A 23,806-nucleotide genomic window follows, 5' to 3' on the forward strand; every position below is an offset into this window, starting at 1 on the left:
AAAAAAAAAATAAGAAGTTGCATATTTAATATAAAAAGTAAATAACTTAATGCTTACTTGTTGAAGTTAAAGTAAAAATGGATTGGTTAAGTTGGAGATGAGTTGTCTTAAAAATTTGAGAAAATACCAAAAAAAAAAAAAAAAAAAAGGAGAAAAAGAGAAACTAGTAGAGGTACAAGTTTTTCACTTTTTTTTTTTTTTTTCTTTTCTTTTTGGTTGGGTTGGCAAAAGTGAATAAGGAAACAAAAAATGCAATGTAAAACCCCCTCTCTCCCCCATCCCCCCATAATCGCCACGTGGCAAACGAAGGAGGGAATAAGAAAAGGTAAGAAAGCTCCCTTACCAGAGACGTTAGTAATATTCCAATTTCCAAATCCGAAAACAGATCAGACCTTTTCCCATTATAAAGCGCACCCCAAACACCGTCCTGAAGAAAACCGTAGAAATACATTGAATTAATTCCAAATAATAATTAATTTTAAAAATTAGGATTAAAGAAAAAAAAGAAATTAAAATAAAAACAAATATGAAAATATCCCAACCCTAAAAAAAAAAAATAAAAAAAATAAAAAAATCCAAAACCCACCTCTTTAACCGATCATCAACAACGCTCCATTGTTTTCCCTTCTCTCTCGCTCTCTGTCGCTCTCTCTGAGTTCACCCACCGACCCTCTTATTATTATCTTTTCCTACTTCGTTTACCAGTTTTCTCTTTCTCTTCCCTCGTTCCCCACTAGGTTTCTCTGTATTCCTTTTTGTTTTTGGTTTTTTTTTTGGTGATTTTATTTCCCAAAAATCCAAATTTTCTTTAGGGTTTCCTATTCCTGATCTCCTTCGGTTTCGTAATTTTTCTTCAATCTCTATCTGTTTGTCAGTTTTTTTTTTTTTTTTTAAAAAAAAAATCTATAAACTATGTATTACCCAGATTTAATTTTGTTGTGATTCTCTTTCCCTTCATGGAATTACAGGGGTGGTTCAAACTTTGAATCTTGGTGTGTAACCTTTTTCGTTTCAGGTTGATTTCTTCTAGAGTTTCGTGAGTGTCGTAAATTATCCTTCCGGGTTCTTAAAATTAGCTTCTTTCTATTTTTTTATTTTTATTTTTTTTTTTAGGTTTTAAAATTTTGTTGGGTAATGAGATGGTGAGCTCAGATGGATTGATTACTAGGCTGACCCCATCTTTAGCGGGGGCAAAACAGTACGGCGTGACAAAGCCCATATCTACGGCGGAGCCTTCCGAAGCTGATATTCAGAAAACTTCAGAGTTAGAGAAGGTATTTCTTTCTAAAAGCTTTTTTGTAAATTAGTTTCGGTTTTGATACTTTGGTTCTGAATTTTCCCTTTTTTCTGGGTATTAAAGTATTTGGTTGACGCTGGACTTTATGAGAGCAACGAGGAAGCTGCCAAGAGAGAGGAGGTTCTAGAGCGAATTGGACAGGTGAGTTTATGATCACTGAGTCAATCATATGTGCTTGTGAAAATTATATGTTTATGCGAACAATTTTAGTGCTATTATTAGAATTGGGATCACCGATTATCTAGCTTATGCAGGAAGCACTTAGATTGCAAATTAAGTATTTATTCGGAAGAATTTCTGAGTAATGTAATTCTTTTTCACTTCCAATAACAGCATATGTTTTAGAGAATTGGACAGTTTCTTTCTACAATATGCAATCTAGTCTCTAATTGCTTTTTGTCAACTTTTGCTGGATAGCACCCACTCAGGTCTTAGGGTAATGCATTTTACTACCCTGAATTCCCTACACCCACCCTATCTGCATCAAATTTAGGAGTTCTGTTGAGTAATTGACATTCATAAGCATAAATTTATAGTTTTACGTCTTTCCCGGGAAATAGATATGGAAATAGTTAAATCTTCATACTCTAAGTTAAGGATAGTCCCTTTCCATTTGAAAAATATAGAATAGCCATCTTGAGATTCTGTAGAACGAAAATCAATCACATTTCATATTTATAATTCATTTTTAAGTTTGGAAATGTTCATGAAGTAATTTTTTGGTATATAAATGTTCATGAAGCATTGGACAGGAGTTCAGGAGAGTTTGAAAAATATATTATGAACGAGGATAAGTTGGTCGGTGACTGTTCACCTTTGGTTCAAGTTGCATGTTTACCCAGTTAGTAGGTTTGGTTCGTAAGCAATATGGTATGGTATCAGGTTCATTGAGCATGTGTGTAAAATTACGAAGCGTTGAAGTGAATAATAAATTGGACATGAAAGTCCTTATTGTCATTACTTGCTGCTTTAGTTTTTTGGTGGGATCAGAGGGGTCGTCCAAATTTTATGAAATTCCACATCTTGCAATATATATTTATATATATATATATATATTTTAGATTTTTATGCATGGTGGACAAAAGCCCTTCTTCAGTTCTTTGTTTGCCTTAAGATTGAAGAAAGAAAATATGGCACCTTTTACCTGAATGTGCTGGTTCAACTAGTTGCTCTTTATGTTTTTGAAATGTAGAAATCAATTTCTGGGACGTAGTTATTGGTGATATAATTTAGGATTCCAAAGTCATCTTTATCCTTTGTCAATTTGCTTAAGTATTTTTTTTGGGTAACATATATTCTGTAGTTTTTAAATTCTGTTTCTTACAATCTGTGTTTCCCTCTTTGTCAGATTGTTAAAGATTGGGTTAAACAACTCACTCGTTTGAGAGGGTACACAGATCAGATGGTTGAGGATGCAAATGCTGTCATTTTTACATTTGGTTCTTATCGGCTTGGGGTATGTGTTCATACTTCCTCACTTGTTGTGGGAAATTTCGCTCTGGTTTCCAGTTAGCTGAAGTTTTTTAAAGTATATTTGCATATCATCATCATTATTAATATCCTCTTTCTTAACTGATCTTTTAAAATTATTTGGTTCTTGTGCTGTTTGCTCCTTTCTACTCTTGAAATTTTTTCTAGGTACATGGTCCTGGTGCTGACATAGACACATTATGTGTTGGTCCATCTTATGTGAATCGTGAGGTAGAGTTAAGATTTTATCTTTTATTAATGTGATTGTTGTTATCCTCTATATTTGCATATAATTCTTTTTTATTATCTTCAGGAAGACTTCTTCTTTATATTGCATAACATTCTGTCTGAAATGGAAGAAGTTACAGAACTACAACCAGTTCCGGATGCTCATGTCCCAGTGATGAAATTCAAGTTTGATGGAATATCTATTGATCTTCTGTATGCTAGTATTTCTCTCTTGGTGGTACCAGAAGTAAGTTGTTGGAACCTTTTTCTTCCCAAGACAAATGTTCTAGAAATGCTTGTTTTTCCCTTGCTTTTATACTTGCCATCTTCCACTTGTATCTTTACATGGAGTTTACTTCTTTAGAAATATCTTTTATTATTGAATGCTTCTATATTTGCTTTCGTGGTGTTGTTATAGTTCTCTACCATAAGGTTTTGGTAGTAGATTGATACTCTTTGAGTCCATTTAATCTTTGAAATATCCATACTTACCATAAATTTGTAATGAATTCAAGTGGTGATGGATGCTAACCAATATAATTGCTATTTATGGATTTTTAGTTGGTGTTAGTTGTATTATGTCTGATTGACTTGATTTATACAGAAGTTGTGTTATGAGCAGACACTACCAAATTAGTTATCAAGATGAACTATCTTTTCTCATTTGTCTAGATGAGCCACGTCCTTTTCTCATTCTTTTCCTTTTTGGAGTTATTTTAAGTAGTGAACGTGTTAACAGGAATTGGACATCTCTGATGTGTCCGTATTGTACAATGTCGATGAGCCTACCGTTCGAAGTCTTAATGGTTGCAGGGTTGCAGATCAAATTCTGAAGCTTGTTCCAAATGTTGAGGTGAATTTCTAATGAATGCATTTACTTGGTTTGTTGTTTTTTGATAGCTTAGAATTGCTCTGTTGCTTAAGTTGTATTTTTCAAACTGTAGCATTTTCGTACCACACTAAGGTGCTTGAAGTTTTGGGCCAAAAGGCGTGGTGTATATTCTAATGTGAGTACTTTAACTCAAAAGATATGGTGTTTTTTATTTTTATTTTTATTTTTTGAAATTCCTGTTGATTTTCATCCTTGGATGCAATTGTATCTTTAGGTGACGGGATTTCTTGGTGGTGTGAATTGGGCACTTCTTGTTGCCCGAGTTTGCCAGCTTTATCCTAATGCTGTTCCAAGTATGCTGGTTTCCCGATTTTTTAGGGTCTATACACAGTGGCGATGGCCAAATCCTGTTATGTTATGTGCTATAGAAGAGGATGAACTTGGATTTTCCGTTTGGGACCCTCGGAAAAATCCACGTGATCGAACTCACCATATGCCAATTATAACTCCTGCCTACCCTTGCATGAACTCTAGCTACAATGTTTCAACAAGTACCCTCCGTGTTATGATGGAGCAGTTTCAGTATGGTAACAAGATTTGTCAGGTAGGTGGTTGGTTGGTTTGTCTTCCTTGAAGTTATAAGGTAATAATTTTCAGTATAAATTAGGTAGTAATGCATGGCTGACTTACTTTTTCTAAATCCAGGAGATAGAACTTAATAAAGCCCAGTGGAGTTCTCTGTTTGAGCCTTACTTGTTCTTTGAAAGCTATAAAAACTATCTCCAGGTTGACATAGTTGCAGCTGATGTTGATGATTTACGTGCTTGGAAAGGCTGGGTGGAATCCCGGCTGAGGCAACTTACTTTAATGGTAATATTTCTTGGTAGTTTTGGTATTTTTGTGGGTGCTGTTTTTTATTTTTTATTTTTTATTTTTTATTATGTTATATACATGGGAAGCAAACAAATGACAACCAAGGAATATTTTTCTTCTGTTTGTGTTCAAAATTTTTTGCAGATTGAACGGGACACTTTTGGCAAGCTGCAGTGCCATCCTTATCCACATGAGTATGTTGATACAACCAAACAATGTGCTCATTGTGCCTTTTTTATGGGTCTGCAGAGGAAACAAGGTGAAAAAATCCAGGAAGGTCAGCAATTTGATATACGAGGGACCGTGGATGAATTTAGGCATTCTATTAATATGTATCTGTTTTGGAAACCGGGGATGGAAATTTATGTTTCTCATGTTCGTAGAAAGCAGATTCCTTCTTATGTGTTTCCAGATGGTTATAAACGACCTCGTCCATCTAGGTTTACAACCCAGCAGGCTGATAAATCGTCTCGTGAAGATAGTGAAATTCATGGCACAGTATCTGGTGAGAGATACCTGAAGAGGAAAAAGGATCCTGGTGGGTTGGATGATAGCCTTTGTACACCTGGAAAACGGCAATCTATCAGTCCTAAGCGGGAAGATTCAATTTCTCCTGAGCTTATTGGTCATAAATTAAGCAGTGCTTCTCGTGACTATTTGGCTTCTCGTCTGGAGCAGATAGAAACAACTATTGAAAGTGGTAAGGCATGTCAAGTCAACAGTGGGCTGGTTTCTGAAGGCTTGCATGCAGGAACTCGCATGGTTGTCGGAGAAATGAGATGGTTGGATGGTCATAAAGGGTCTGATATGGAGCCAATGGTTCCAAATAAAAGGATACCATGCCCAGAAACTGAGCCTGGGTGTGCTTCAAATTCAAGTGTTGTCACAAACATTACCAGTGATGGCAGTTCTTGTGAGGATGTTGGATTTGAATCTCTGGCCGGCAATGGTGAGGTCAACACTGGGTGTTCTGAAGGCAGTGTTCAAGGAATTGATAATCCAATATCATTGCCAGGTGATTCGTGTGAGGCAGAGTCTGAACTACTATTGAAAACTGGTGTGGAAGGCAATCGAGTGTTTCAAGACGGATCGCAGGAAACATTAGAGGTTTTGGATTTAAGTCTTTTCACTTATTTTTTCATTTGATTTGAGAATTTTCTTTTAGGTTGTGTTTGTTGGTAGGTAAGTGGTAGGAAAGGGGGGGAAGCATCTTAGTTTTGGGTATGTGAAAATTATGAAGAAAAATAAATATACTAATTAAAAATAAATAGAAAATATATACAATTCCCACAATTATAACTTTCCATAGTAAGTAGTGCGAGATTCTGTCCTTGGTAAATTCCAAACTCCACATGATGAACTAATTGGAAATCTGATAAGGTTTCCTTTTAAGGCAACTACTAACTGGATTTTTGTTTGGTCCTCGCTGGTGTGTTCATGACGGAGATTTTTGGAGTGGAGCTTCGTTGAGTTTCTCTCTGAGGCAGGATTGCATAAAATTTTCCTTTAATATTTGTTAGCTAGCTATGTCATTATCTTGGAGATATCTTTTACACTGACCAATTCACCTGATTTCTTGTATTTGCATTTCTTTGGTTTATATTGTGAAGCCAAAAGCTGCACTCGGGATGACACTTGATTCCAGCAGTGGAGTCACCTCAGAAGCTGTTCAGAAGCCAGTGATGAGGCATGTGTTCTAAAAATTGTGATATGTATATATATATATATATATTCCCTTGCTTCATTATATATTCTTTTTATGGCTCTCTGTTTGTGGTTTATCGGTTATTTATATGAGCAGGGTTAGTCTAACATCAACAGCATGAGTGAAGAAAGTATGAGCCAGTCTAAATTGTGAAACCAATGTTGACTTTGGAGGGGAAGAGACAGAAAGCCAGCAGTTCGGGTAAGTGCCATTTTAGTTGCTGGCTTTCCATTTTCTTTCCTTTTTTCAGGCATGTTTTGTCTTGTCAACCCTTGTGGATGCGGAACCAGGTGGGATCAAACTGAAGAGCTCTCTGGTCCTGAAACTTGGCCATGTTCCGGAAGGGTAAAAATGGAAAAAGAAAAAAAATAAACGAAAAAAGAAAAGGAGAAAAAAGAGAGAGAGAGAGGGGCCCAAACTTTCTTATTATTGTACAGTTGTGAATTATGCTGTTCTGCATTTACCATGAGTTCCCTATTCAAGAGAAATAGGTAGGATGCTCTCTGAACCAGGCAGGCAGTGATGTTTTTTTTTTTTTTTTTTTCTGTGTTTAATATACTGTTCCTTTTCTGGTGGGAATGTTATAAGTGTGCGGGTGTCTTTCTTTCCGTAGCACAGTAAGTGTGGATTGCGGAGCGTCTGTAGGCTTTGATGCTCAGAAAGGGTTGGGTGGTTAATTTAAACTGACTGGGGACTATGGTGTGTTTGGGTGTGACCGCAGTTTGTTGTGTGCTTACCCCATTCAACTTGTGTACATTTTTGTGCCCCTGTAATGACAAATTTGATCTCTCTCTCTCTCTCTCTCTCTCTCTCTCTCTCTCTTATATAATGACTAATTGAATCTCTATTATGGCCATAGTCTGGGATGCCGGACTACATGGGACTGACTGACAGTTGTTCCAGTCCAGTGTTTGGTGACAGTTCCTCATGTCAAAAACTCCAGGATTCCCATGTAAGATATATGGGGCAAGATGGTTGGGTCCAGGGATCATTTAATCTCGTCAATTTATAAAAAACAAATGTATGATAAATTTTGGATAGAATAAAATACATGTGTGGATTTAATCCGCTTTAACAAATAAAATGGTGGAAGACAACTTCTTATTGTGTTGTATTAAATAATAGTTATGTAGTAATTTTGGTATTCAATCTAGAACAGCTGTTCCTTCAGCCCAAAAAAAAAAAAAAAAAAAAAAAAAAAAATCTAAAACAGCTGCTCATTGAGTAACAGTTTGACCAATCCAACCTTCAAATCAGGGATCATTAAAGCAAAGATCATTGTTTGGTTTCATCGTTTGGTGACTTTCACTCGGGTTTAAATTCCTTACTATTGTTTCTTCCAAACAAGAAAATTACAAATTTCATACTTTATTTTATTTTATTTATTTTTGTTTTCATATTTTCTAATTGCAAACTTTTACAAACAGTCGTATATAAAATTATATACAATGCATATGAAGTGGTAATTTAGCAGGGAAGAAAGAGACACGGTCAACGGTAAATAGAAAAACAAATAATTGGAAAAAAAAAGAAAGAAAAAAAAAGAAAGAAAAGAATTTGGGTAAATATAAAGCTGGATAAAATAAAGAAAAATGGTATTTAACGCAGGTGGAATCTACATAACAATTACTGTCATTACAGGTGATTTTTAGTATTGAAAAAATAAATAAAATAAATATCCTCAATTAATAATCATAGTAGTAATGACACGGATAATCATCATAACGATAACAAATAGTAAATTTCTAAATTAGATATGGAAAATTACCTCATTCTTACAATCTTTTAAGTATCTTTAATAATGGATAAAATATATTTATTTCTTTTACTCCTTAATTGGGGGGACTTATTTTTGGTACCTTGGTTAAAAAAACAAATTCTAAGTGTGGACAATTCTTCTCTATTATTTTTTTTTTACCTTTTTCTTTTTTTTTTCCTCCTTAAATTTCCACTAATTCAAAATTTTTATAAAAATTTCCATTTTTCAATATTTGGCAAAAGCTCATTTTCCAATAAATTGAAATCAACCTTCAGTCACAAACACAGACCCACGAAAAAGCCTTCGCTCTCCGATCAATGATTCTTCTTCTTCTTTCGTAATCAGAAGGAAGGAAGAGTGAGATCTCTGACCAAGTCAGCAAAGCAAACAACAATGGGAAAGGTGGCAGTGGGAGCAGCAGTGGCTTGCGCAGCCACGGTATGTGCTGCGGCGGTGTTGGTGGTTCGCCACCGCATGAAGAATTCAGGTAGGTGGGCTGCGGCGATGGCGATCCTTAAGGACTTTGAGGAGAAGTGTGCTACACCCATTGGGAAGCTCAAGCAGGTCGCCGACGCCATGAACGTGGAGATGCACGCCGGCCTTGCTTCCGAAGGAGGCAGCAAGCTCAAGATGCTAATCACCTATGTCGACAATCTCCCGACTGGGTATTTTTTTTTTTTTTTTTTCCTCTTCTCTTATATCTAATCTAATCTAATATAATATAATCCTGGGCTTCATTAAAAATTGGATCTTTATTGTTTTCCATGTTTTGCATATGCGCCACTTGATCTATATATTCCCAAATTTATGCGGGATGTTGTCTTTCTTTTCCGTTTAATCCATCTTTTGTGGTATTTCTTGTTAATTTCCTGTTGTTGATGATTGGTTTTTTGAATTTTAAAGATTCACGATTGGTTATTGGTGAAATTCTTCATGCAAGAGTCAAAATGTGTGATATTTTCGACTTGCATGACTGGCTATTAATTCTTCGGTTTTCCGTAATGAACTGCTTCCTATTGAAGCCTATTAGTCTGTCATTGTTCATATCAATAAGCAACTTTTTTGTAGTCATTTTTCCAGATCAAGTTGTAAAATTGGAGTCTGTATTATATGCTGTGAGCCTGTAACTGCTACTATAAACTAAAAGTGCTGCCCAATTCATGATGAAACTTTGATATACAGTGCACCAAATACAACTTAATGAAATAATATGTGGATTCAACCAGGATTAACAATATTCCAGATTGCAAATATCTGGGTAATAAATAAAATGGTAGTATAAAAACTATAACTAGACTGAATAAATTTTAATTTTGTTATGCATAAGTTTGTTTACGGCTTTGTTTCCCATAAAAGTTGAATATATCCTACCTCATGTTATTCTATTTCAGGAATGAGAAAGGATTGTTTTATGCCTTGGACCTTGGAGGAACAAACTTCCGTGTATTGCGGGTGCAGTTGGGGGGAGAGGATGCTGGAATTATCAATCAAGAATTCGCTGAGCTGTCAATTCCTCCGGACCGGATGGTTGGAACATCAGATGTAAGTAGCCTGTGATAAACAACTTGTTCCACTAATTCAGGCTCTTTTATCCAAAAGTCTTCCAAGTCTGAAAAAATGATTCATTATTTTAGGGACTGTTTGACTACATTGCGGCAGAGCTTGCTAAATTTGTTGCTAAAGAAGGACAAGATTTTCAACTTCCTCCTGGAAGGCAGAGGGAACTAGGGTTTACTTTTTCATTCCCTGTGTTGCAATCATCAATTGATTCTGGGACCCTTATCAGGTGGACGAAAGGCTTCTCGATAGATGATGCAGTAAATCCTCTTTGCTTTGGATCCTTTTTTAGCTTTTCTAAATACTTGTTTAGTAAATTTCTGCTGATGTTAATGCTCTTCACAAGTGGACACGATCATTTGAGGACTTTGCAATACGTCAAAGCATGTCTTCCTTGGCCAGTTGCATTAAGTCCATACTTGTGGCTGTTTTCAAAGACTGCCCTTTATTTCTGAAATCTTAAATATCATATTGTTCAAATGCTCTATTGTATTACTATTTAACAAATTTATCAAGAATTAGCAAAGTCTTCCTGTTATTGTCTAGCACAGCAAACATAGATGAGACAGAAACACAACTGCCTCACATGGAACAATGCAATCTGTGCAAATTGCAAAATTTTCTATTGTGTTTTCACTTTGAAGATGAGTGTGGTTTTCACTTTGAAGATGAGTGTGGTTAAGCATTATGAGTTTTATATAGTTCAATGGTCAAAACTAAATCTGTATTGCAATTCTGAACTTCAAACTTAGGTTTTGGTTCCATGACTTTGATAAATGGTGGAATTAATTGGTTACTTTTTGTGCAACTTCAGCTACTTAAAATGTTTCGTTTGATGTGGCTTTCTTAATGTATGGAACATTGTTTTAATAAAATGACCACTGGGCCATATCCTGTTATTTTCCCGCAACATTATTAAGACTGATAAGTTTAAAAACCTGGTGTTACAGCCTTAAACATATTATGCATTGGAGTGAAAGAAATAAATTCCATACTTCCCAGGGATGTCTTGGTACCCTGTACTGTGATTTATCACTTTAATGTTCATCCTTATTATTAGAAACTTGAATGATATTCCTCCTTTATTGACTTTGTTGTTGCTGGATGAATAGGTTGGCCAAGATGTTGTGGCTGAATTGACCAGAGCCATGGAAAAACAAGGACTTGATATGCGTGTCTCAGCTCTGGTAGGCATTAGGCTAAAATTGGTGGCTTGTTAGGATCTGTAATAGGATTAGAATCATCTTTTGACTGTCAGTTCATATTCTGTGTTGGCATTTCTAGTTAGTTAGTTCCAATGCCTTTTGATTTTTACTTCTTTAGGTTATAATTATTGTTTATCGGAACTGATCTTAATTCTACTATATTTTCCACTAGGTCAACGACACAGTTGGTACACTAGCTGGAGGTAGATACAGCAACAAGGATGTTGTTGCTGCTGTGATTTTAGGTACTGGAACAAATGCAGCATATGTGGAACGTGCACACACAATACCAAAATGGCATGGCCTTTTACCTAAATCTGGAGAGATGGTTAGCAGTTTAATGGCTGTTATACTTACTTTATCCTTTTCCTCTTTTTATTTTTATTTTTTATTTTTATTTTTAAATAATTAATAAAAAGATAGAAAGAAAAAACTTTGGCTCATCTTGTATGATTTCTAATATTTGCAAGAAAATATAAAATAATATCAAAGCCACTGTCAATGCTTGACTGTAGGTTATCAACATGGAATGGGGTAACTTTAGGTCATCACATCTTCCTTTGACAGATTATGACAATTCTTTGGATGCTGAGAGTTTAAACCCTGGTGACCAGGTGATTATACTTGTTATCTTTTCAGTTCGTGATCCTTTGTTTTTTTTATCATTACAAATAACATGACAGATATTCACGCTTTCAATTGTTTAATTCGATGTTCACAGATTTTTGAAAAGATCATTTCTGGCATGTATTTGGGAGAAATAGTTCGCAGAGTTTTATGTAGGCTTGCTGAAGAAGCTTTCCTTTTTGGGGACACTGTTCCACCAAAATTGAAAGCTCCATTTATTTTGAGGTTCTCTCCAAAACTTTTTATGTTGCATTTATTATAAATGTTGCTGTGCAGGCTTCTCTTCCTTCCATTCTCCGTACTCTTTTTCTCTTACTATATCTTTTTGTTTAATTACATTTTTATTGTTCATCAAGCATGTGCTAGGATGAAAATTAGTTTGGTATTGACAACCCTATACTGCTCATACACAAATGTAGTTTCTACTCAAATTCCACTACGAACTCAAAAGACCTTTTTGACTGCATTAGTAGTGCATTTTGCCTATAACCATGCCTGGTTTTGCCTGGGTGATGCCTTGTGTCTTGTGTTGATGTCAATTGCATGCTTGGCCAACTTATTGTTCTTCCTAACAAATCATAGATTGTACTGTTACATTCATGTCACCAGAATGTGCAGTTGATTTAGAATGTTGTTGTGGTACTTTGCATCTGAATGCGTTTATTGGAGATAAGTAATGTAAAATTATTCAATCTAACAATAACCTGTTTCAGTTGTTGTCTAAGGTCTTACTTTCTCACTCTCATTGTTTAGAGTTAAAAAGGCTAGTGTCTTATCCAGGCTATAGCATTCTTGTAATCTGTCTCTCTTTTTTTGAAAATTTTTCTGTCTGACAATATATTTTAACATTAATATACTTTATATTAATCATAATCAGATGTGTAATATGCAGGACGCCTCACATGTCTGCAATGCATCATGACACATCTGCTGATCTTAAGGTGGTCGGGGACAAATTGAAAGATATCTTGGAGGTATGTTTTATTATAATCTCTTCCTTGTCTGGAGTTTCGATTGTTGTCTGATCGTTCTTTTGCCAATTAACTTCAACTTCGCTAAAGTATTCACTGTTTGTGGATGCATAATCATGCAATGTTGAGTGGACCTTCATAACTCCATGTTCTTGGCCTTTTTTCTTTGCGTTACAATTGGAGGCAGATAGAGGGAGGGAAGGAGAGAGAGAGAGAGAGTTGAATTGCATAAGATTTTATTGCATTGATTTTGCTTGTAGTTATGGATCCGATCTATAAAAGAACCATCGTAGTGTAGGCTAAATTGCTGCAACAAGTTTCTGTATCTATTATTATTCTTTAAAATATGTATTTTCTTTTTGTCTGTTCAGATATCTAATTCTTCTCTGAAAGTAAGAAAAGTTGTAGTTCAGCTCTGCAATATTGTTGCCACAAGGGGGGCTCGCCTTTCTGCTGCTGGGATTTTGGGCATTCTTAAGAAAATGGGAAGAGATACATTCAAGGATGGGGAGAAACAGAGAACAGTGATAGCTTTGGATGGTGGATTATACGAGCATTACGCTGAATATAGCAAGTGCATGGAAAACACACTAGCCGAATTGCTTGGAGAGAAAGTCTCTGAAAGCATCATTATTGAGCACTCTAACGATGGGTCTGGAATTGGAGCTGCCCTTCTTGCTGCTTCTCACTCCCAGTATCTTGGAGTTGAGGAATCCTAAATACTCCAATCCTCGAGTTTCTTGCTACAGTTACATCTCGGCGCTTTTATCCTTCTTCCTGTTCTTCTATAAGCTCTCTCTCTCTCTCTTTTTTTAATTTAATTTTTTGTTTTTTCATCTTGTTATTCCCTTTCTTTGGCTTTTTTCTTCTTTTCGATCCTTTTTTAGTTTAGGAAATTGTTCTGTGAATTTATAAATTTATGACGGTGCAGCACATTTAAGAAAGCTGGATATTGACTGTATAAAAGCAGGACCTGTAAGCGGCCATGATATTCTGCTTCGGCCTGCAATTTTACCCTTGAAGTTTTTTTTTGCCTATGCCTACCCAATTTTTGGGTTCCGATAATAAAAATGGCAGTGCTCACTTAATTCAGTGCACCAATTCTCTTTTTTTTTGGGAAATATCTACTGTTGGCATATGCGTTTTTATTCTTCATTCCATTGCAGATTTATGCCTTCAGGACCAAGTTTATGCTTTTTCATATCACAACTGCAACTTCTCCACTTTAATTCTCAGCTCTATATTAGCTATAAGATACATTGATTTAATTAAAGGTAGCAAATCTGCCCACAGGTAGATCTGCTTCTGAATTAAGAACAGTCCCAAGCATTTGTAATTTTTAATGACTTTTCCCATCTTACATAATGTGGTTTTGTTCAATATACTAAATGCGTCGATGCTGAACCAACCTCCACGACAAGAGAATTTTGGCCATGATTTATTTCTCTCAATTTGCATAATATTGTGGACAATTTTCTTGGCGTAATTTGGTAAGAACAAAACTTGGTCCAATGAAAATAATTGCTGGATGAGACCTGCCCATAACATAAACTGATATTAGTTGAATCAAAAGGCCTTGGATATGTGGGATCAAGATTGGTACTAAGCCCTTGGCTAATTGCTTTTCTAAAAGTCTGTTTTAAGGAATTGGTATTCTTTTCCCTTTGGGAATGGAACAAGATTAAATATGTGGAGCATAAAGAGACTGAGAGAGTAGAAATAAATAAATCCGGCAAATAAAAAAAAGAGAAAAAATAAATAAATAAAAAAAGAAGATGAAGAAGAAGAAGAAGAGAGAGAAAGAGAGAGTAGAAATAGAGGCATGACATCTATTATAATTTGACCAACAGAGAGCCCTGCTCTCCATTAGTATATTAAAGTGAGTGCCCCAAACTTCCTCACTTCCATATCCTTTTAGATAAGTTAGTCCAAAGGGAAATGAATTCATCTTTGAAAATTTGAGAAAGATCTTCCCTGTCTCTCCCACTTGCAGAAGAAGAAAAACTACTTGAGAATTGAAATGAAGTTGTAAGGAATTCTCTGCCATCGTCATATCATAAAACACCCTCGATTTTTGTGTAATTACATTGTCATCATTGCACCTTTTACTGTTTTTTTATTTTATTTTTACTTCTATATATATAAATATAATTAATTATTTATATATAATTTTGCTAGAACATCCATTTCCAATTATTTTATATACGCACTCATCACGCCATATATAATAAAATGAACAAAATCAATTAACATGTATATCATAGTAGAGGATTGAAGTAAAATTGACGCATACTATAGAATTACTATACTTGTAATATTTGTGTGTATCTATTTCTTTATCCTTCTAGATCTTCATGGGTTTAAAGTCAAATTTCAAGTTAGTTCTTGCAGCTTATCATTCATATAATCGATTTTAGCAGAGAAAATCTATGCATATATAAGGGCCAGTAGTTTTCACCAATAATATTTATATATATAAGGACCAGTAGTAGTTAGTCACCATCTTCAATGCCTACTTTCTAAGGGAAATTTACATATCCCATCATGAACACCACTATTGATTATGAGAATGCCTAGTTTGTTTGTATATAAGATCAACATTATGTACAACTCAAACAGGCTTATGATCTGATGTTTTGGAATTAATTAGCTAACTTCAATTAATCCTGCCCCTTGTTAATTTGACATTTTCATGACATGTGGGAAGTGGAACATTATTTGGAAATACTAATGATACAGCATTGTGAAAGTAGAAGTTTCCATTAATAATTCAATAAAAATTAATAATTATGTTATGATTTTCTTAATTAGGAAATAATTAGTGGATTATTTTTGATTGAGTGGCCAATTTATATTTAATAAGAAAATGACATAAGTAGTAGTAAAAAAGAACCCACCAACCATCCATAATTTATTTGCATGTTGACTATCTTCATTTCCAATAATATTCTTTCTTTAAAAGCAAAAAGGAGACAAGTTCTGTGTCATTAATATATCATGGTAACCACTATACAACCGGCAGTGTAGTGTATCAGCCTTTTTCTAGGTAGTCGGCAGCATATACATATACTTATATATATATATATATATATAGTGTGGTTATATCCTCAATTATTTTAATTAAAGATAAGTAAATTTAATTATTTAGGACTGTTGAATTATATATTGTTTATGCGAATTACATATAAGCCATTATATAGCAAAAAATATATATAATCCAAAAGCCATATATAAATGTGGCCATTTATCTTTAACTTTTAAAGTTAAGAATATCCTTACTTTAATTTTATTATATGCATATTTAATTTTGAAAAACTTAGGGCACAATATATACATCATACCTGTCAATATTACACCAACCATATACTCTGCCAGATCGACCCGATCATGATAAAACCTTGTCTTAGGCCATGAAATGAGAGCGGGCAAGATCCAAAAAAGCAATACAATAAAAAGACAATATTTTGGCTGGAAAGAAAAAATGGCCTCTCTGATATCCTAAATGGCTAGTAGTAGAGATTGTTATGGGGTTTTTCTTTCTGCATACCAGAATCCAGGTTGCCAGAAAAACCTTCAAACATGGCACAAAATACAGTGATTCATATATATTATTAGTTGTATATCACTGCTTTTTGGTATATATGTGGTATGGCACACAGGGTGAAACCAGGCAAAGGAAATTAAGAGCATCATCATCATCATCATGCAAAATCAACAAATAGTACTACAAAAGACTGGCAGATCTCAGAAGCTCATCAAAGAAGCCAAGTCCACTGAGATTTCTGTGTATAGGTTCATCAAGAAGGTGATTTTATATATCATCTATTTTTATGAAACAATTACTCCATTTAACAAAATCCAAAAGTCTAGAGGATATATATATATATATATATTTTTTTTTTCCTTTTGTTTGGGTACGATCGAAAAGATCAAAGAAGAAAACAATGATTTCAGGAAAGGTTCTTCTCCATCAACTAGCTGGGTTGATTTGCATGGTTTTCTATGGGAACTGCTGGCAAGATACATATGTGTATATATATATATATATATATGAACACATAGGATATATATGAATATCTGGGTTAAAATATTTGCACCTGATCGATTCTGATTATGATGAGGCTGTATGTCTAATTTATTATTGTCCTCCATTTTTTATTTTGGTATATTGGGTTCTGTCCAAGATTAGTGTTAGCTATACAGAAATTTTAGCAGGAATATGGGATTAATTATGATATATATTTGGTTGGGTTGAGTTTTCGCTAGGAAATATGAATGAAAACCCTCAAACTATATAATACATGTAATAAATATGGATGATCTTGAGTAAATTTATGATTAGTAGTCTGTTGTTTCAAAAATTAATCACATATAATAAAAGTGCATTACTAAACTACTATAGTATAAATTTTGATATTAACCAATGCATGTAACCGTGAATTTTATATATATGTTGGGCATAACATTTAGATTCCATTTTGTTGTTTGTATGTTTTGATGGAGAACATTATTTCTGAAAACAATAAGCATAAAATAAATAATAAGCAAATAATTTATTACCTGGAATGGAAATTGGGATATAATGTAACATTATTATTCCTTTACATTCTTCTCCCACGTATTCTTCAAAATATATTTTCGATGAAGGATTTTATATTATCCCACACCCTTTTTTTCTTATCCTTTGAAATTAAATAAATGAAGTTTCACATATTATGGCTTGTATTAATTCTCTAACTAGCAATTCCTTTGTTTAATTAAAGGACACGCCATCAAATCTGTCCTTGGCTATATATCTTTCTTTTATTTGATTCAGTGAACAGGACACTCTAGCTACCCATAAGATATGCATTTATCTTTGCAAATATACAAGAACACAGAGGGTTTTGTTTGTAACTATATATATGGTATATATAATTGACTCATATATATGTATATATATACACACACAGACAAACAGAATTGACGTTTCAACAAGCAACTTCTTAGAACAGAGAAATTGTTGCCATAATATGTTTGGCTCCATCTTTATATATATATATATAGATATATATCATATTTTGGCCGGCCTTTGCATGCACCAGCCACTCGTCACTTTTTATTTTCTAAAAAAGCAAATCATTATAACAGCACTTTTCTTTTTTACTTTATAAATTTTGGAAATAATTTCTTAAAAACACTCTCACTTTATGTAACATGAAAATGATGATTTTCTCAAAAAGTTCAAAATGATTTCTGCATAGAATTTCCTGAGCAAGTCATTATATCACAATGCCATATTCTTCAAATCTCTTTCAGCATGAATCTTGTTCGAAAAGTGTTTGAACATCATGGATCAACTTCTCACCACCTTTAAAAATAAATGAATAAATAAAAATATTACTTGGGCTGCCAATCAAGACCAATGCAACATGAATAAAGCCCAAAGCCTCAAGCCCCAGCCCGAGCAACTAATGACTTTGAATTGGGTCTGACAAATGTAGGGCCTGATTGTTTATGCTCCTCTGTGTTTTTTTTTTTTTTTTTTTTTTGAAGGTGGGGATGAAGATAACTGGCAGTATATCATAATCAATAATAATTAGGAGCAAACCAATTTCAATACGAGAGCTGGAAGGTGGGGACTAAAAGGGGAAAAAAAACATAATAATAAAAAAAAAAGGGTTAAAAAGAGCATAAAATAGCCAAAAACCCTAAACCGTGGAACCACAGTAGTACCCCACACATGGAATAAGACGGGTCTTATTTTTCGCCCCAAAGTTAGGCAGCTCTCAACGACAATGACACCCTTCACACCTCCCCAAACCGCACATAGACTATTCCTTTTCATCCTCAACCTAGATGCTATGCTTCTCAGGTGGATAAGAGTTTTATACACCCTCAAAAATGCCCCAAACCCATCTCCACCGATGGATTTCCTAACTGTAACCAAGAAGCCAAACGTTCGAGTATCATGATCTGGTTGGAAACTTTAAGTCATGTTTATGAAACTTATAAACACAAACAGATGCATATTGTTGTCCGATTAACATGGATGAATTTATTATTCAAGAATTCTACAAACTTCCTTCCTTTCAACATTTTTATTTATAAAAAATATTTATTTATTGAGTTTTCCAACCAAAATATTTATAAAAATTAAAAAGCCAAGTTGAAGGACATAAATTGTAGAGTTGAGGTGTACAGAGGCATCAGCATCAAAGGTCTGCTTGTTGAGGATTTGGGTCTACTCTTTTGCAGAGAAAGGTATATTGTCAACTTTCTCCCCTCCCAAAGCCAAAAGGACCTCTTTAAACAGTGTACCATTGTAGAGCTGGCACAAATGGAATCAATCGAAGAAAAAAAAAAAAAAAATTAAACAAAGAAAAAGAGAAAAAAGCGTAGGAGCTTTACAACCCATCATTCTTTTTTTCAAATTGTAGGGGCACATAGCAGATCAGAATGGAACTGCATTGAAGATTGTCACATTACAGATAGGAGTCAATTCAAAGTCTTCCATTAATATTCACAAAGGCATTAGGTGAAGGTTTACCTTATACTACCATATTCTAGCCACTCAAAAATCCCATAATTATCCTTCCAGCCAATTTTTTATATTTGATTTTCCTTATTTTATTTACTGGTGTCTTATTGGCTTATCTGTGCTGGATTATCTATACATGGTTTTTGGCTTAGAACCAAAATGCAACTTGCTGACAAATAAACAGTTATAACACAGGCGTATTTTCTTCTTTCTCTTGCACCAGTTCCATGTCCATATAGCATCCAACTTTTTTTGAGGAATTGGAAAGGGCTAAAATGTTGTTAACTCTTCAATATTTGCATAGAAAATTAATATTAACTTTTTAGTTATTAGGTCCTCGGGTGACATAAAATCCTTCCTAAGCAACCAACAGAACACAGATAAAAAAACAGAACAGGGAAGAAAATAAAATAACTTGATATATTTCTACAAGAGCCTATGGAAATTTAAATAGCATTTTTAGCAAAACGAAAATCCATGAACATTACTCGGAATTGTAGGCTTACAATTTTTTTTTTTTTTTTTTTGGTTTCCCCTTTCCGCTTTCTTGACAAGATAAAAACATGAAACAAAATGATTTAAGAGATACAAATCAGAGTCTCTTCCAAACTTCTATGGTGATTCTTCAGATAAAAATTCTTCTTTTCTTCATCTCAAAGAAGAGTCGACTCGCATCTTGTCTTGCTTACTGCTACCAACTGAAAACAAAAAAAATCACCATTAGTTCACAGTTAGGTCAAAGATCAACCTACAAAACAATTGTAGTTATCAAAGCTCTAGAAGTAGAACTGAATATGTTGAACTCACGGCTAAGTGCAGAAAGCTCAGAGCTCTTAAGCACGCGAAGCCTCTTCACGGTGGAGACAAACATACTGCCCAACAAATATCAGGAAGCTGAATTATAAAATGGTTAATGAGACTAACCACGAAAGAATATATGTATATATATATATATATATATTACATAATGCAACAGTTAAAAATGGCTTTGCTATTTCTTCAAGGTTTTGTTGGGAAAGAGTTCAATTTCTTTTAAGGTTTTAAGGTGCAAATCGAGATTTAATGCATGGAGTTGTGTGTCAACATAAAAAAACAAAAATAGCTAAACATAATTTTAACAGAGGAACATTAACTCCTAAGGGATGAGGAATCTAATTCTGTTTCTCAAGAAAGACTAAAACAGCATGAAGAAGATAAGATAAATGCTATGTTATAAGCTCAATCACCAAGTAATAGAATTCAATATTTTGAGATAGAATAATCAAAATTTGCATCTGATCCACAGTGATTTAGATGCTTACTGCCATGGGACATCCCCAACAAGCATTCTGTCTCCTTCATTGTCTTCATAAACGAGGGTATATTCCCCACTTCCGTCCAATAAACCCATAATCTCTTTCTCTTCCTCTTGGTTTTTCTGGAATCCACCAACAGTGGAATCTCTTTGAGCTATGTACGAGCAAAAAAACCCAGTGTTAAATCAGAAAATAAATAAATAAATAAATAAAACAAAACAAAGCAAAAAATACAACTCCATGTCGAACTATATTAAACCATGTAGGATTTTTAATCCTTGATTAACAAATTAAATGAGAACCCAAATTTTTTACCCCTTTCCCCCCAAAACCAATAGATGAAAGCCAAAGGGCCCACATGGTGATCTTAGTTGCACTAATAAATAATTTAACGCACAAACATATAAAGTGAGTGACCACCGAATTGTGTTTAATTAGCAAATGGATAAGAAAGAAAACTCCCCGACTCCCCCACATAAAACTATTTCAACTAAAAACAAATTGGTTGACCAAATGGGCACAATTATTGAGCCAAGGAATACAAGTTTGGAAAAATGGTCACCAATTATTGAGCTAAATTATGAAGGAAAACCTGCAAGTAGCCCTCTGAAGAGCTCGTCAACAGCCGAGGAGAGCTTTTCATAGCTGTCATAGGCTTTGAGATCGACTTTCCTTCCAATAGGAACTCCATCCATATTGATCTTCACGAACAGACCCTTTTTACAAGTTTCAGCTTCCTTTTCACCAGAAATCTTAGTTGGGACAACATTTTGCGATTCGGTACCGGGTTTCGAAGAGCTGCTGCTTGCAAGATTCTTTCTAAATGATCGAATTGGAGGCCAACCCACAACTGGAGCAGGAGCAGTTCTAATTTTTTTGGGGAGATTGGCAAAAACGGATTAGACCAAAGCACAATTAAAACACTAATCTTGAGAAGCATAACAAAAGACAAACAAATGATAAAGAACAGGACAGGATATTCAAAGTAGGTTGCAGCTATAACATGAAGCCTGCTAAGAATGAAAATTATCATATAGCAATATAATCCAACCCCCAAGAAAAAAGGGGGTAAGTAAATAATCTCAGAGTACTAACAAACAAAATAGCGAAAAAAAATAAATACAAGTCATACTTATTTGAAGTAAATATATACAAAGAAAGAAATAAAGAAGGAAAGACTTGCATCAAGGAAGGATAGGGATAAATAGATATTTTTACCGCAACATGCTAAACGATAAATGAGCCAGAAGTATACAACTTCAAAACTGAGTTACAGTTAAGGAGGAGAAAAATATTTCACACTTGCACAAAAATGAATAAGATAATATTAGATCCACCAGTAATATAAAAATAGATGTATTTGCATGGACCACAGGGCCCAATAACAATGTGATCCTGTGAGTGAATATCCTCTGTACAAAAAATAAAAATACATACAAAGAGTGAAAAAGCTGAAGTACCTTTTCTGAGAGCTGTTAGGCACAGCTGTATTTGCAGAGGCTGGTGAAAGTGCTTTCTTTTCTGCATTCTGCAAGTCTACCACTTTAGTGCAACAGGTCTGTGGTGCTTCCTTTGAAATCACAGGCAGGCTCTGAGGGGTTGATGAAAACTGAAGAAACGATGGAGCTTTTGTCTGCTGTTGTTGAATATGCTGGATCTTTGCCTGGTATCCTGAAGGAGAAGAAGAAGAAGAAGCCCATGGAGAGGACAGAGCAGACCCAACTCCCACTGGGTTATTATGATCTGAGGAAGAACATTTCAGAGCTTGGTTGCCATTGTTATTGTTATTGTGTGCAATGGAAGCCATGGGAGAAAAATAGCTGAGAGAGAGAAGAGACTCTTCCCTTCCTCTGTTGCTTTTGGAAGAGTCTTTCAGCGACCAGTCTTCACCACCTGGTGGACCAAGCCGAAGCTCCAACTTCTTCTCCTCCGAACAACCATGGCTTCTCTCTTCACCTCTGTTCATAAGCCACTCTCTGTCCTTGGAAATCAAATCTAGCAGCTGAGGACAGACCTCTTCTTTTCTTGAACATCCATCCATTTTTTTTTATTTTCTACCACAAAGGAAGCAAACTTAGATGAAAAATCAAATCTTTTTTCCCCCCCTCCTCAAATTTCTTTTCCCCACCAGACCAGAAACAAGCAAGCAGAGGTATATTGTAACTTCACTGGAATGAAAAAGCAAATAAAAAGTTAAAAGAGGCTGAAGCATCATGGTATAACAAACTAGAAAATCAACAAAACTTGACCCATAGCCATATATAAGAATACGGACAACAGATAGAAACAAAAAATAGAAAGGTCATATACCTTTTAAAGTCCTTAACCAAAGCTCAGCATTTTGATGACCACCATCTTCATGTGCAAAACTACCCCTGTTGCTAGCTCTATAAACACAAAATGGAAGAAAAGCAGGAACACTCGCTCAACAAAGGAATTTTAAGCTAGTTATCTCAATGAAGCAGAGGACCAACTTTCTTAGACTCAACCCATGAACGAACCTCAAAAGGAACACCACTAGAATATAAGAAACCCAAAAACACCATCTAAAAATAAGCTCCTAGAAGAAGAAAAGAAAAACCCAAATAGAATAACAACCCAAAAGCAAAAAGAGAAGAAGCTATAATAGGGTAGGATTGATGTGTATCTTTTTTCTCTTTAAATTTTTAGCACGCTTAGTGGGTTCTCTTCCCCTTACTTTCTCTCCTCTCCTTTTTGGACTGGTGATGAATGGGGGGTGAGAGAGAGAGATAGAGAGTACAAGTTGAGTGATATGTTACAAGAGGGAAAAAAAAAAAAAAAACAAAAAAATGAAGAAAGAAGAAGATGATGATAGAAACCAGAGAAGTAAGAAAGATTCTCTTCGCTCAAAGAGCGCTTAAAACAGGAACGGGAATTAGTGCAAAACGCACGCAACCAGAGCCCCCTAAAAAACGTTAGGTTGTTCAACTCAAGAAGCAAAGCGTGCTGTGCTGACCTCCTCTTTAGATACTCTCTCCTATTTGTGTCTACCACATTCACCAACACACATTTGCCTTATTAGCACACTACCCCAAACATCCCCCCTTTATTAGTCTTTGTCCTTAGAGAGAGGAAGAGAGAGAGAGAGAGAGATAGTTTTGGTGAGAGAAAGAAATACACCATCATTATTAACCATTATTCTTGCCAAGAAAGTCACACCCTTTAAGTGCCTAAAGATCACACTTGTAAAGTTTGACGTAGTTTTTTTGGTAATGTAAAGTTTGATGTGGTTACAACTCAAAGAGAAGGAGAAAATAAGGCCTCGTTTAGCACACAATCCTAAGACAGTTTTCCCTTTTATTAGTGTCAAAGTCATTAGCTTAAGTACATGTTAATTAAAGTGGTCTGGATAAGGAAGACACTTTATCATCAAGCTTTGTATATTTTTTTTTTTAAAATAATATTTTTTTCTCTTGGTTTGAATTTGGACAGATTTTTCAGGAGGT

The 23,806-nt window shown here is 34.7% G+C and overlaps 3 protein-coding genes across 8 annotated transcripts; 2 read left to right on the forward strand and 1 right to left on the reverse strand.

Annotated features, from left to right (window-relative positions):
* The first annotated feature begins 485 nt into the window (after positions 1–485).
* On the forward strand, positions 486–7,202 carry LOC107435323 (nuclear poly(A) polymerase 4). Of its 4 annotated transcripts, none has more exons than XM_016046899.4 (14): positions 486–842; positions 969–1,036; positions 1,114–1,274; positions 1,361–1,438; positions 2,646–2,753; positions 2,936–2,998; positions 3,081–3,242; positions 3,735–3,848; positions 3,940–4,002; positions 4,102–4,431; positions 4,533–4,697; positions 4,845–5,807; positions 6,311–6,387; positions 6,502–7,202. In XM_016046899.4, the coding sequence occupies exons 3-14, from the start codon at positions 1,140–1,142 to the stop codon at positions 6,524–6,526; spliced, it is 2,283 nt and encodes a 760-aa protein (XP_015902385.2). In that variant the 5' UTR covers positions 486–842; positions 969–1,036; positions 1,114–1,139; the 3' UTR covers positions 6,527–7,202. The 4 variants fall into 4 exon arrangements, 3 of the variants coding, with proteins under 3 accessions (XP_015902385.2, XP_015902384.2, XP_015902386.2); XM_016046898.4 differs by having other exon boundaries at positions 969–1,015; XR_001582996.4 differs by having other exon boundaries at positions 486–1,274; positions 6,502–6,606; positions 6,696–7,202.
* Positions 7,203–8,396: 1,194 nt separating this feature from the next.
* LOC107435312 (hexokinase-1-like) lies at positions 8,397–13,621 on the forward strand. Its single transcript, XM_016046885.4, has 9 exons — positions 8,397–8,829; positions 9,556–9,706; positions 9,799–9,981; positions 10,834–10,908; positions 11,099–11,254; positions 11,442–11,540; positions 11,648–11,778; positions 12,446–12,527; positions 12,896–13,621. The coding sequence occupies exons 1-9, from the start codon at positions 8,558–8,560 to the stop codon at positions 13,241–13,243; spliced, it is 1,497 nt and encodes a 498-aa protein (XP_015902371.2). The 5' UTR covers positions 8,397–8,557; the 3' UTR covers positions 13,244–13,621.
* Positions 13,622–19,442: 5,821 nt separating this feature from the next.
* On the reverse strand, positions 19,443–23,478 carry LOC107435348 (auxin-responsive protein IAA26). Of its 3 annotated transcripts, none has more exons than XM_016046944.4 (6): positions 22,650–23,478; positions 21,800–22,507; positions 20,932–21,206; positions 20,346–20,493; positions 19,852–19,938; positions 19,443–19,742 (listed from the first exon to the last, which is right to left on the reverse strand). In XM_016046944.4, the coding sequence occupies exons 2-5, from the start codon at positions 22,378–22,380 to the stop codon at positions 19,878–19,880; spliced, it is 1,065 nt and encodes a 354-aa protein (XP_015902430.2). In that variant the 5' UTR covers positions 22,381–22,507; positions 22,650–23,478; the 3' UTR covers positions 19,443–19,742; positions 19,852–19,877. The 3 variants fall into 3 exon arrangements, with proteins under 3 accessions (XP_015902430.2, XP_048317829.2, XP_015902428.2); XM_048461872.2 differs by having other exon boundaries at positions 19,852–19,916; positions 21,800–22,393; positions 22,650–23,440; XM_016046942.4 differs by having other exon boundaries at positions 19,852–19,916; positions 22,650–23,436.
* Between the last annotated feature and the right edge of the window lie 328 nt (positions 23,479–23,806).

Source organism: Ziziphus jujuba, chromosome 1 (assembly GCF_031755915.1).
Source record: "Ziziphus jujuba cultivar Dongzao chromosome 1, ASM3175591v1".
Classification (NCBI taxonomy): Eukaryota; Viridiplantae; Streptophyta; class Magnoliopsida; order Rosales; family Rhamnaceae; genus Ziziphus; species Ziziphus jujuba.

Coding starts and splice junctions, on each gene's coding strand:
- LOC107435312 (XM_016046885.4), top strand. CDS start 8,558: ATGGGAAAGGTGGCAGTGGGAGCAGCAGTGGCTTGCGCAGCCACGGTA. Junction 8,830..9,555: donor GTCGACAATCTCCCGACTGG/GTATTTTTTTTT, acceptor ATTCTATTTCAG/GAATGAGAAAGGATTGTTTT. Junction 9,707..9,798: donor GGATGGTTGGAACATCAGAT/GTAAGTAGCCTG, acceptor TCATTATTTTAG/GGACTGTTTGACTACATTGC.
- LOC107435348 (XM_048461872.2), bottom strand. CDS start 22,380: ATGGATGGATGTTCAAGAAAAGAAGAGGTCTGTCCTCAGCTGCTAGAT. Junction 20,494..20,931: donor CTTCAGAGGGCTACTTGCAG/GTTTTCCTTCAT, acceptor GCTCGTACATAG/CTCAAAGAGATTCCACTGTT. Junction 19,743..19,851: donor TGAGCTTTCTGCACTTAGCC/GTGAGTTCAACA, acceptor TTTTGTTTTCAG/TTGGTAGCAGTAAGCAAGAC.
- LOC107435323 (XM_016046900.4), top strand. CDS start 1,140: ATGGTGAGCTCAGATGGATTGATTACTAGGCTGACCCCATCTTTAGCG. Junction 5,808..6,310: donor GATCGCAGGAAACATTAGAG/GTTTTGGATTTA, acceptor TATATTGTGAAG/CCAAAAGCTGCACTCGGGAT. Junction 6,388..6,501: donor GTTCAGAAGCCAGTGATGAG/GCATGTGTTCTA, acceptor TTATATGAGCAG/GGTTAGTCTAACATCAACAG.